Below are 14116 nucleotides of genomic sequence, written 5' to 3' on the forward strand. Positions count from 1 at the left end.
TTTGGACAAACAAAAGGAGCAGAAGAGTTCGGAGCTTCTGCAATTCTGCTTCTGGTCAGCAGTTTAGTGTTTGTCCAAGAGTCTATCGGCATCCCAATTATCATGGGCATCTCTGGATCAAAACTTGAGAAGGCATTAGGCGACCAGTTTCCTGAAGGAGAACGTTATTTTGGTCTGGAGAATTTTGGAAATACCTGCTACTGCAACAGCGTGCTGCAGGTATAAGTCTGACGCTGTACCAGCTCCAGTATTTCCCCGATCTTTGTTCCCATAGCGCTTGGTAGTGATTTAAACAAACTCAAAGGTAGTCTTTTAGAGTCCTCAGGCGGGTCAGAGGAGCTTGATCTGATAACTGGTGTGTCTCGACCTTTGCTTGCTGTTTGGTTTTTACTGAAATTTCAAGCGGGGGTTGTATTCGATCTGGGCAGAGACAGCGGTCTGTAAACTTTTCTTCAGTGACCGAAATTCACCGTAAGAAGTTTTCAGGAGCCTGTACCAACTCTATAGGTTTCTATTTGTGACTCTAAAAGGCTCTGTATGTCCTTTGGTAACAAAACCATGTTGCGTTTCCTCTTGTTTCAATCCTCCACCTCCTCGAAATACTTTCTCCGAAGGTCCAGCACAATTTGTATTACCTTGACCAGAACTGTATTTTTTACACCTATTTACATCCCAATCCCTTTTCACGTGCGATTGAGTCTAGTTGAGGGAGGGCAACATTGGGTTTCGCTTCACTCTCTCCATTGGAAACCCTCCTATATGGCCAGTCTCGTCCCCTGCTACAAAGTCTTGAGGATGTCAGTGCTACAAAGCCTTGAAGGATGACATCCTCGGCCAAGAATAGAAAGAGAGCTTTTCCCTGCACAACCATAATGTTTGGAGTGTGACAAGCTTTTTGGCCACAGTCGGGCGCTGATGGGATGTCACAGTAGCAGGTCCCTGGAATGCGGGATGGAGTTTATGGCTTTCAACCTTGTGATTGACTGTCATTAGATTGAAACTGCGCACTGTGTTGTGTTTTAAGAGGATGAGTTTGGGCATGTTCCTGGATTCATCTAGATATATGCTCCCACCCTATTAGTGGACATGCAAATTTCACTTTATGAAGTTTTCGTCCATGTTGCGTCTTGCTTTATAAGTGGTGCGTTGCCCTGTTAGCTATATTATCTAAGATTTTTTGGTTAGAAATGGTCGTTTTGGAGAGGCTAAAATGAAATCATAAGCAGTTGTGGCTTGAATGAAGAGAATGTGGGTTACTTTTTGATTAGCCTTGTCCTTTAGTGGTAGCCTTTGTCACAATTGAGTCTACCCTTCACCTCTGGAGTGCTGACAAAAGCTCACTACGAAGACTTTTGTATAAATGAATGCTCAAGAATGTGTGGGTGTGTGTTTATGTAAGTGTGAGAGCACATGCTTATACTATGGTCTACACCCACCATTGGACGTCGGTGGGGATGTCATAGTAGGTAGTCCCTACTATGCGTGATGGAGCTTATGGTTTTCAACCTTGTGACTGTCATGAGATTGAAATTGCATATATGATGTGTTTTAAGAGGATGAATTTGGGCACGTTCCTGGTTCATCTAGATATACTCACCTTCCAGTGTGTAAATGTACTACGAACACAAGTCTTACTATTACCACTTTATCTCACTTCAGTACGTGCACTCAAGTCGATAGAAGCAATCCAGAGCTAGAAGAGAGAACACTGAGATGTACAGCCAACAGAATATATAGATCGATGTGAAGATCCAAGTAGAAAACCTGCCAACGTGAAAGGTGCTGCAAGATTCTGAAATCATAGGAGCAGACTGCACAAGCAAGGTCAGGTACCTGATTTAGGAGTGAAATCAGGCTGAAATCAGAATTAAACAGCTATTTTGGCTTGCAATACACAACCTTCAACAAGCACTTTCCCTTTCAGTAAGCTCCATAATCAGTTTGTAAGGGACTGCTTTCAGAATACAGTCATTGTTAACTTGGTTAAAACTATAAGAGTATTTGAGCTTCTTTTTGCGCAGAAAAGCGAGGCTTCATAGACCTGTACGCGACCTCTGAATTGTGCAAGTGTAATGGTTCTCTTCTAACTTCAGAAACATTTTCAATTCTAGTTGTACATCAAAAAATGAGGCATGGAGGGACTGCTTTCAGAATACAGTCATTGTTAATTTGATTGAAACTATTTGGCTAAGACTGTAATGGCCTTTAAGCTTGATTTTTGCCGACTCCTGAATCATGCAAGCGTAATGGTTGTCTTCTAATTTCAGGAACATTTTAATTCTACTTGTACATAAAAAATTAGGTATGGAGGTTCATTCTTTATTTATAACAATTATTAACTCAAACATGTTTATGTACAGGCTCTTTATTTTTGTGTGCCATTTAGAGACCAAGTGTTGGACTACGGAAGCCGAAACAAAACCATTGGAGAAACTGATGAAAACCTGCTCACATGCCTTTCAGAGCTATTCATACAGGTTTTTGTTTTCTCATTCTTGTTACTGCTCTTTCCGGTGGAAACATATTATGTTATGAATGTGATTTTGGGATGAAGAACGTGTTTTCAAATTATGACACAATATGTTTGAAAACATTGGAAAAACGTTTGTAAGTGGGTCTGGAAGGAACAACATGAAATGCTTTATTGATGTCAAGGGGAGGCCAACGAGGAAAGCTACTCTCAGGATTTCCCCCTTGCATACTCCTCCATTTTTTTTTCAAATTACCAAGAAAACATGACAATGATGAATTAGGATGTCTTTGTCCAGTTTTTAAATGTGTATTTGAGACAGAATTGTGATAGTTGTGCACGTGCAGAAGCGTACACGAGAGAGAGAGAGAGAGAGAGAGAGAGAGAGAGAGAGAGAGTTTATTAAAGTGTTCGAAAGACCGATGGGTCTATGAGACTGAAAAATCCTGATACAAACAAGCTGTGTGGGTGGATCTACTAAACGAGCATCCACTCCAATGTAGAATGCAAATGATAAGTGATGAGTCCTACATAGCAATGTCAGATTGATAAGTGCCGAGTGCTACATAGTCATGTCAGAATTGTGATAGTTGTGCACATGCAGAAGCGTACACGAGAGAGAGAGAGAGAGAGAGAGAGAGAGAGAGAGAGAGAGAGGCAATAGCAACTGTATAAATCAAGGGATACAACCATAGCCAAGGCCCAAGGGGGCTAGTGAAAGAGAGAGAGAATGCTCCGAGAAGAAGCACCTGTGTGAGACAAATGGAGTGGAGGGGGGAGCCAGTTATAGGCCCCCTAGGCAATGGACTGACCAGTAGGTTGGCCCTGACCCGATCAGCCAGGTCGTGTGACCCGACCCAACCAAGGCCGGGTTGACTCAACCAGTCAGTTCGGGTAACCTGCCTTTTCTGGGGCCCAGTTTGGGCTCCCAACTTGGCCCTACCAGCCTGCTAAACTAGTCAAACCAGCAGGTCAGCCCTGACACGACCCCGACAGACTGACCAGTCAGGTCAGGTAACTTGCCTTGGTTGGGTCCCAGTTTGGGCTCCCAAAACAGCCCTACCAGCCTGCTGAACTAGCCTAACCAGGCCTCTCCGGGTGGGCACACCCACATCGAACGCCTTTCTCACTATGAGAAGCCACTCTAAAAAGAACTTCCTTGACTAGTCGCAAATCATGTTCACACCAGCACGCGGAGAGAGAGAGAGAGAGAGAGAGAGAGAGAGAGAGAGAGAGAGAGAGAGATGCATTAACGTCCTCAGGAGGTCTCATTGGGAAGTTCAACAACTGGAAATGAAAACTCATACAAGCCACAATGGGCTGAAGCATAAGGCCCTTGCTGAGTTCTATGCTAAGCTACCTCTATATAGCTTGAAAAATCTCAGAAACAAAAACTCAGTAGCTGAACCCGGCACGGTGGTAGCTCTCCAGTGGGCTGCAAAGATATCCCGGATCTGCGTTTGTCAGGCTGTCTCCTGCTGTGGTGGAGGGTGTGGTCTCCTCGACCTCTGTATCCAAAGAGCAATATCAAGGGTGACACCTCGTCTCGGACGATCTCCTTCAAGGAGGGCGGTGATGGGTCGAACTGATCATGCGTGCTCTGGTAGTCTTCGTGCCATGCGTGGACTTTGCATCCCTTGCTCGGTGGTACTGTGTTGCCCCTCTTTGTTGATCCATGCTGCTTGCGTGTGTGAGAGAGAGAGAGAGAGAGAGAGAGAGAATAGAGAGGGAGAGAGAGAGATTTATTAATGTTTGTGAAAGGCCAAAAAAGCCTTTGAGACCAAGAAAAGATGAGAATACACCCCCACTGAGGGAAGTAGAGGTGTCTATAATACCTACAAGAAACTACTGGTGAACCTAGGAACTATAGGAAAGAAACTTCATGTGTGGGGACTAGTTCATGTAATGTCATCTTGTGTTGTATATCATCATGAGTAGGCTGAGTTTGCATGGGCCTAACTAGGTTCTTGTCGGGAATTGTGGTGTCTCTAGAACGTGTTTAAGAAGCAAAGTTTGGGGCTACACCTTTGTAGCTGGATGCGTCCTTCGAGGTGGCCACATACATTCACAGAGTCAGGGACTTCGGCACCACTACATTCAGGATGGTGTAGGCTACCTAGGCTGGCCATGACCTCATCTATGGCACTAGAGATTAGAGGAGTTGGTATGCTGGGACACACGGATTGTTTGTAGGCCTGGGATTCTATATGGACAAACCGACATTGTTTCAGAGTCCCCATCATTCCACTCGCAAGTATTGCATCTAGTGCATGTGCTTGATGCATTCTGATTGGGCACATTGTGTCAGTGTCCACACAGGATGGGCTGAAGCCTTGACTTTGATGAGAAGCCTTTGGGAAGCTTCTCCCTCCTCACCTCCACACCTGCTCATTTGGGGTTTGTTATATTTGAGGTTCATTGTGTATTTGCAGTTCAATTGCTGCATTTTTAGTTGTATGCTTTCATCCTAGCCACGATTGACATTTCAGTTTGCAGCAATTCCATTGTATGTGTGTGACCCATGCAACTGTCAAGGGCATTGCAGTCTAGCAGGCCTCCCTGTTTCTGTTTTCCAACATTAGTTGCTGACCAGACCAGACGCAGACCACGGGAGATTTGTTACTTATTTTGTTTGTTGTGCATGGTAGCCTCTCCATTGGATCATGGCTGTTGCATGGTAGGGGACTAGGAGACCAGTGTTTATGGAGCTGCTTGTCAGCAAAGAGGATTTGACAATGCGTGCTCAAGATCGTTTCGCGGGTGTGGCACATTTGATTGTAGGCAGCCAAGCAAAGGCTGCCAAGTGTCACTGTTGGGTGTTGGAAGAAATGGAAGCTCAAAAAGGGAAGCACAATGGAGAAAAACGAGATGCTGTAATAGATTGCTGCAAAACTGAAGTGTGGAGGCTTAAGGGAGAGCCAACATAACAAAACCCTAGGGCTAACTGCCCTAACTGGACTAAGTTTCCTAACTGACCTAGATGGTACATAAACTAACTCTACCAATAGTCCTAACTGACTATACTGCTCTAACTAAACTAAGTTTCCTAACTGACCTAGATGGTACATAAACTAACTCTACCAATAGTCCTAACTGACTATAACTAGGCCTACAAGGATAGCCTACAAACCCCTCTCCATGGTATGAGCTGAAGTATCTTGGACATGGCTCAGGATACCTAAATATCTAGTGTCATGGTCGCACATGTTCGTCCCGTAGGGATATAGCAACCTATGACTATATAGAGTACAATAGATCAAGTTACAAAAGGTACTAAGTTTAAAGCTTGCCGAAAAGCCTCAAACTTAGGTCGAGGACCGAGGTAGAGCCTTCGTAAAAATGTGAAGTTGTCTTCAGTGGGAACATAAGACAACTCAATATCACCTCCCTTTCTGACATAGTGATAGTGAACCTCAATGTGCTTTGTGCGAGCGAAAACTGGATTCCGTGCAACAGCCAAAGCACTCTGACTATCAGTGAAGATGACGGTAGGAGCAGTCTGACATGCACAAAGATCTACAAGTCGCTTCCGAAGCCAAACACACTCCACTGTAGCTGTAAAAGCCGCTCTGTACTCAGCTTCACAGCTAGAAGTAGCAATCGTACTCTGCTTCTTGTTGAACCAAGAAACACATGAAGTACCAAGCATAAAACAGTTGCCACTATGTGACACACGAGTGTCAGAACAACCAGCCCAATCACTATCAGTGAACCCATGCATGACAAGTGAAGTATCAGCCCCATAAAGAAGGCCTAAATGTTGAGTGCCTTTAAGATATCTGAAAACACGCTTCACGGCATGCCAATGGTGCATAGATGGGCTGTGCATATTTCTGCTCAACTATGAGACAGCATAATGTAGATCAGGTCTTGTATGGCATAGGTAAATCAAACAACCAATTGCCTGCTGATAGAGAGTGACATCACATGTACCGCTGCCATCCTCAGAAGAGAAGTGAAAACTAGTCTCTAATGGTGTGGATACTGGCTTGCAATCCTCAAACTGAAAACGCTGCAAAAGCTGTCTAATGTACTTGGATTGTGACATCAAAATGCCCCCCTCACTGCTAGCAAATTGAATGCCCAAATAGTAGTGCAGAAGACCAAGATAAGACATAGCAAATGTCTACTGCAAATCAAATTTAAAATCTGCAATTTGCTGAGCATGTGTCCTAGTTACAAGCATGTCATCCACATAAAGGACTAAAATCAGCAAATCTGTCCCACGCTTGCGGATGTAAAGGATAGCCTTTGTGGGGCTGTTTTGAAAGCCAAATGTGAGAAAATGAGAATGAATTCTCGAATACCAAGCCCGAGGTGCCTGCTTCAATCCATAGAGGGCCTTTTTCAAGCGGCATACCTTGCTGGTCCACTGAACCATCAGCTTTCCGTTTGATTTTGTAAACCCACATAGTTCCAATGACATTCTTGCCAAGAGGCAAATCACACAACTCCTAAGTGTTTTCTGATGGATACAATCCAATTCAGCTTGCATGGCCTTCATCCAACAATCATTCTGAAAGGCATCTTGATGACATAAGGGCTCTTCATTGCATGCGGTAGCAACCAAAGCATAAGCAACAAAACTAGCATGCTCGTTCTGGACAGCTGCTCTCATACGGGCTGGTAGAGGAGTATCTTGTTTGCTGTCTTTTAATGTGTCAAGGAGCCAACGGGGTACCTTTTTAGGCTCCTGAATTTCTGCTCAGGCTGAATTCCTGGCTGCACATGTGGCTGCAAATGACCAACAGATGGAGGAGGTACAACCTCAGATGGAACATCATCCCAAGCATCGGATGGAAACAAAGGCATCAAGGTGTCAAATATGTCTAGGGCATCAACAACGGGCTGTTTTTGACAGTCCAGTGGAAGATTCATCAAACACAAGATCCTGGCTGACAAAACACTTGCCCGTGCGGGGCTGATATAGCTTAGAGCCCTTGCTCTCTGAACTATACCCAAGAAAAATGCATTTAACAGCTTTATCATCCAACTTAGTGCGTTTTTGTGAAGGTACATGAGCATAAGCCAAGCATCCAAAAGTCCTCATGTGGGAAATGTGAGGCTTACAACTCGTCCAAGCCTCATAAGGTGTGATAGTCTGCCATGCCTTTGTAGCACATCTATTTAAGATGTAATTGGCACACATGACCGCATCCAACCACAACTTATTAGGCAAATGTTTGCCTTTCAACATGCATATGGCCATTTCCATCACTGATCTATTCTTCCGCTCAGCCACGGGATTCTGTTGAGGAGTGTAAGGCACCGTGCATCGATGATTGATGCCACGGGAAGCCAAAAAAACAGCAAACTCCAACAACATGTATTCAACCCCCGTCTGTATTTTTTTTTCAAGAAATCCCCCCCGTCTGTATTAATGTGAGCAATGTGCAGCGCACTCTCATTCTCAGCCAAGGCAACAAAGTGCTTGAAGCATGAAGGAACATCGGATTTGGATTTCAATGCAAAAATCCAAGTGTACTTGGTGAAATCATCAATAAAAGTAACAAAATGGTAGAATCCCCCAAGAGCTGCAACCCTCATGGGTCCACAAGCATCACTATGAACCAGATAAAGCTTGCGTGAAGCACCAACTCTCGCATCCTTGGGAAATGCAGCACGGTGCATCTTACCAAATAAGCATGGTTCACAAACATGTTTGGTAGGCATATGCATTTTGGGAAGATCCACAACCATATCTTCCTTATATAACTTCACCAGGGCTCCAAAATTGAGGTGTCCAAACCTCTCATGCCACAAACGAGTATCTGCCATGGTAGAATCAATAGCAAAGACATGTGCATCGGCAAGTGCAGCATAATGATCCAAACATCTGTCATAAGCATCAAGTCTATAAAGACTGCTAGACAATGTGCCAGTCAAAACCAGGGTAAAGGCATGTGTAACATCATACACTGCACACCTCACACCATAAAAAATAGCTTGAAAGCCACATGTAGCAATGGCTGAAATAGAAATGAGGTTCTTACGAATGCCTGGAACATAAAGCACATGCTCTAGAGTGACAATACCACCAGAGACAGAAGTAAGAGCAACTTGACCAATACCTTTCATGGTATATGATGCATTATTGACACATGTGACACTTGCCCCCCTTAGTTGTAAGCTCCAATGAGCTGAATAACTTCCTGCAGAAAGTGATGTGCTTGCTAGCACCACTATCAAAGAACCAGGCATCACGAACATCTGAAACTGCCATACAAGCATTATGAACATCAGGATTATACTGACATGTAACCAAGAAAGCCCAATGGTGGTCTTGTGTGAAATTAGCGGACTCATGTCGATCTTCTGCACCAGAAGAACCAGATAGTACAAGACTAGACTCTTTCTTTTTCTTTTCAGATGCTATGTGCTTCCTGCATTCAGAAATATCATGCCTAGGTTTCTTGCAATAATTACATCTCTTCTTCTTTTTGTTATCCCGAAGAGGCACCATGTGAATGATCAGCATGGGAATGAGAGGGCTTTCCAGCTGAAACCTTGCCTTTACCTTTGTGTTTGTGATGGGCAGCAAATGCTTGATCACTAGCCATAGTAGCATTGCGATTCACACGACTTTGCTCCTCCTGAAGAAGAAGAGCAACCAGCTGGTCAAATGAGAAATGATTGGCATCACCCCCTGCAACCAACCTCAATGTAGTAGCAAAGCCTTGATATGAATCAAGCAACCCATGAAGGGTATTAGAAACCAGCTGAGAATTAGGCATAATCTCATCAATGTTGGCCAACTGCTCTTTCAAATCCTTCACATTAGTGAGATAGGCATCCATGTTACCATCCTTATCAAGCTTTAAATCTTTCAACTGCCTGCGGAGATAGGCAATCCTCGCCTCATTCCGCACCACGTGATACAAAGATGCAAGCTGATCCCATGCTTGCTTAGCTGTCTTGCAAGATCGAATATGAGGGATAATTCATTGAAAGAGCAATCAAGGCATGTGCTTTGGCATCACAACCATTCCACTTAATTTGCTCCTGTGAAGGAGGCAATGCACCTGGAGCAGGAGGTGCAGGTGTCCTAGCAGTAGCATTAGAACCATCACCTGAAGAAGCAGAGGTTGTAGGTGTAGCACCAGTAACAATATGCCATAGATCTTGGCAACCAAAACATGTCCCATCATGTATGACCACATGGGGTAATTGGTGCCATCAAGCTTGTCATCGGCCCCAATCAGCCCAAACAATATGCCATAGATCTTGGCAACCAAAACATGTCCCATCATGTATGACCACATGGGGTAATTGGTGCCATCAAGCTTAAAAAATAACTCATGCGTCATTCATAGGAACGTGCTTCAACCACTTGCAAACATCCTCTATGGTTTCTTCTTTGTTGCTAAGCACTTCCAAAATATGAGGATCGAGCATATATGAAACGCTTTGTATATTTTGCGGAAAATTTACTATAACATTACTATATTAAAAAAAAAAGTATTAGCTTCTCCTCAGATTCTGAAACAATATGCCATAGATCTTGGCAACCAAAACATGTCTCATCATGTATGACCACATGGGGTAATTGGTGCCATCAAGCTTGTCATCGGCCCCAATCAGCCCAAACAAATCATCTTTGCCACCATATATGGTGCTGAAATGCAAGACAAGTGCACCAACTGGCAAAGCAAATAAGAGAAAGACCCCAAAAATCTACCCAAGCTTCAAAGCTTATGCCTGCAAAAGACTCTGCTGTCCCAAGGTGTGCCTGTTGCAAGAAAAATCCCCAAAGGCAACATGAGGCCTTTCCAAAATGCAAATGAAGCAGAAATTTGAAAAAGCCAATGCAACAACGGCTCACCCAAACATGTGCAGCAGTGACAGGCTCTGAAAGCGAGCAAATGAGGGCTGGAAATGAGAATAACAGCAAAAGAAGTGCTCCCACGAGGAGGAGAGCACGTAGAAATGGGGAGAAAGAGATCCAATGGAGGGGAACTCGCAGCCCGAGGCAAAGGGATGCCAAATGAGGAGGGAAGGGCTCAAAGAGAAGTCTCCGGATCAATTCAGCACGCTCCAAATGGCTCCAAACGCCAGCACGCAGCTTGTTGCAGCTCTGAAATGCTGGCACGCAGCTCGAGGCAGCTCCGAAATGCTGAGAAACCTTCAATGTGGCTGGCACGCACCTTGAGGCAGCTCCGTACTGCAATAAATGCTTGCTGATGCAGTCTGTACTGCAATAAATGCAGCTGATAGGTTTGTACACACTCCGTACAGCTTTAAATGCACACAAAAAGGTCCGTACAGCATTAAATGATATCTGACAGGGCCGTACAAAATCCGCACAGCAGTAAATGCTGTCTGACAGGTCCGTACAGGTTCGCAGCAGCCTTAAGTTCACACGCGCGAAATCCGTACAGTCCGTACAAGGTGTACGGAATTCCGTACAGAAGCTGCATGCAATAAATGTGCAGTAAATGCACCGATTTCAGTACAAAAAGCTCCAAAGCACCGATTTCCTGTGCCGAGGAGGTCACAGGTCCTCACAGATGTGTAGAAAACCTCGAAAAGTGAGCAAATCAGCAAGATTGAGGGCTCAAAAGGCTGCCAAACAGCTTGAGTAAGCTGTCAATGGCTGTTCTCTCTTGCCAAAAGATCCCAGGGAGATGAGCGAGAGAGAGTTTGTAGTCCCTTATTAGGGGCACACATTTGTATATGGGATTAATTCCCATTGCCAATTGGCGATGCTCCACAACGTGCAAATGAGGGCGAAGGCTACCACCTCCAAGACCCCCCTGTGGACAAACCTGGGGGTGCACCACGACCAAACCCAAGGCCGGGACAACCACAAAGACCAGCCGCCACTAAACACACCACGGGTAGCAGTGTTCTGCCAAAGTCCAAGGGGAGCTGGAGCTGCCACGTGTGAGTAGTCAGGAGCAGCCCGACATTGTTGTCCAAACAAACGGTCAAGTCACACTTAAGAATTCCTTGGAGATGGTGACATCTCCACATGTCAGAAATAGTGGCTACCACGCCACATGTCATGTGCGTGACAATTGAGTCCACAGTCCACAGTCTGCACTTGCTCTGATACCACTGCTAGATGTAGAGAGCTCACAGTTGGCGAAAGGGATCCACGGACAAATATCAAATGAATAGTGTTATAGTAGCAATAGGACCGATTACAACTTTTATAGCCTCATGGGCTCTTCCGTCAATATCATCAATGATGTCATCTAAGTATCTTCTAGATCCTAGATCAACTCCTAGAATATCTCCATCACACCAACCAAAAGGAGCCAAGCTCTATCAACTCTGACCAATACACCTTAAAACATGTACCTATCAAAGGTTTGTGTACCCAACATTGACGAGTGTGTATATGGGGGATGGTAGCCGGGCAGACAAAGGGTAACCACCTTTTCCATTGAGATAATCTCTCCAGCCTACTTGTAGATGAAGATGATGGAGGTTAACATTTCCTGATGCCACTCTAAAGAGAGGGCCTTGCTTTTGTGTGAGCCCGCCTAGTGTGAGGCTAGGTTAGGTTGAGAGAGGGCCTGTGTTGTGGGTGTGACCGCTTCCTGTGAGGGTGGAGTAGTGTAGGCAGAGATCTGTCCATGTGGAGGAGGCTCGGGATCACTATGGTGGTGTGCCTTGTGCTGGTCAGCCTTGGATGCCAGCGTGGCTTCTTTGTGAGGAGGAGACCAGCCCCTATGAGCCCTTTATAGGCTGAGGTGGGCATCGACACCGTAAATAGGTTATTATCGGTTTCTTACGAGGACCTTTGTCTAAATGGATGTGTGGCTTTGTATGTGTGAGAGCATATGTTTATACTATGGTCTACACCCATTGTTGGGCATTGATGACATTAGTGGGGATGTCATAGTAGCTAGTCCTGCTATGTGAGATGGAGTTTATGGTTTTCAACCTTATGACTAACTATCATGAGATTGAAAGTGCATTGTGTTGTACTTTTAGAGGATGAGTTTGGGCATGTTCTTGGATTCATCTAGATATCTGTGTTTTGAGTACATTGTTCGGGGTTCTTGAACGTGATGGAGTCACCAGAGGATCTTGGGTGTGATGTGTTATGTAGCTTAGCATTCTTCACTTGGAATTCCATGCACACTACAAGTCTCTTTGCAGATCGAGGTGGCATTATGTTTCAAGGATCCGGGCTGTCAGATGCTCTCTCTGAGGTGAATCTAGTATTCCGGGTGCTGGAGGGTCCATGGTTGCATCTGCATCAACTTTCTTCTTCGGACTTTGTGCTCACTATGAGCTGCAAAGCGGGTGTGAGAATTTAGGGCATCTCATGAGTGAGGCCTTGTATGTGTGTGTGCCCGCCCTGGAAAGGAGTACTATTTTCTTTGTATTTGGGGCCTGTGTCAGGCTGTATCTGGGGCTGTATTTGGTGCTGTTCACCCAGGGCTTGGGGCCAGCTAGCCAGGCCACCAAGTTGACCTTAACCCTAGTCAGGCCAGTCGGCTTACTTGGGTCGGGTCAACGGACCTGATCTGGGTCGCTGACTGTCCCTGGGTTGGCCACATGGCAGCTCCTGTGTTGGCTACTTGGCAGCCTATTTATAGGGCCCTTCCTCCCAATTGGGGGTGTTTCATCCTACTCTCTCTCTCTCTCTCTCTCTCTCTCTCTCTCTCTCTCTCTCTCTCTATTTGTGCACAGTTTTCCATGCTGTAACAAGAGCTTCTTGCCTCGATCGGACTTGTACTCTTTCGCTCTCTCTTTGCTGTCTCGTGTTTTACGGTTCCGCATGTGCAATGGTTGACACTTTAAAGCAACTGCCTTTGAATCAACCAGATCAATTGTCAAAAAAAGAAGACTGGAGTCATTGCTCCAAAGCGTTTTGTACAGCGTGTGAAGAAGCAAAATGAACTTTTTCGGAGCTACATGCACCAGGTATACTGCCCTCTCATCTCCATGCACTTGCATGGGTTGTTTCCTTCAGTTTGTGTCGGTTTTTCTTTTTTTTTTGCGTGTGGTGTCGGGGGGGGGGGGGGACTAGATAGCAGGATCACTTCAAAGATTATAGGGATTTCACTACATGGTGGTTCTCCAAAGAATCTGTTTAAATATGGCCAAGAAAATGACATGTGAATTCAATTGATGGAATGCCACAGGATGCTCATGAGTTCCTGAATTATCTGCTAAATGAGCTAGTGGATATACTAGAGAAGGAGGCAAAAGCAAGTGCTTCAGCTCTGGTAAATGCAGGGCATCAAGAGAAGGGGATGAATGGGACAGCTAATGGCTCTGGAAATGCAGGCCAACAACCTATTATGACCTGGGTGCACAAGCTGTTTCAGGTATATCATTACTGTTTTTCATTAGTCGTGAATCCAACGGCTGTCAGTAAGACTGATAAGATATATTCACTGCAGGGAACTTTGACTAATGAGACACGTTGCCTGTGCTGTGAAACAATAACTGCAAGAGATGAGACGTTTCTTGATCTTAGCTTGGATATCGAACAAAATAGCTCTGTCACAAGTTGTCTCCGGAACTTCAGTTCTACCGAAACTTTGAATGCCGAAGACAAGTTTTTCTGTGATAAGTGTTGCAGGTATGCCTCTATCCTTATCTTATGTAATTATTTCTCCCAGAAGTCAATCGAGTTCATCTGTTCATTAAGTACACAGATAACTTCTGTAAAATATTAGATGG

At 44.8% G+C, this 14116-nt stretch overlaps 1 protein-coding gene across 1 annotated transcript in view; it reads left to right on the forward strand.

Annotated features, from left to right (window-relative positions):
* The window catches only part of LOC147880864 (ubiquitin carboxyl-terminal hydrolase 3-like), a 33244-nt gene continuing 19128 nt past the window's right edge, over nt 1-14116 (forward strand). The window contains exons 1-5 of the mRNA XM_087402426.1: nt 1-219; nt 2361-2477; nt 13253-13351; nt 13573-13758; nt 13834-14015. Coding sequence (XP_087258552.1) covers nt 103-219; nt 2361-2477; nt 13253-13351; nt 13573-13758; nt 13834-14015 — 701 coding nt within the window. The 5' untranslated portion in view covers nt 1-102. The remainder of the gene's footprint in view (nt 220-2360; nt 2478-13252; nt 13352-13572; nt 13759-13833; nt 14016-14116) is intronic.

Source organism: Dipteris shenzhenensis, chromosome 31, assembly GCF_047967505.1.
Source record: "Dipteris shenzhenensis isolate YYH24624 ecotype China chromosome 31, Dip_SZ_1.0, whole genome shotgun sequence".
In the NCBI taxonomy this organism is placed as follows: Eukaryota; Viridiplantae; Streptophyta; class Polypodiopsida; order Gleicheniales; family Dipteridaceae; genus Dipteris; species Dipteris shenzhenensis.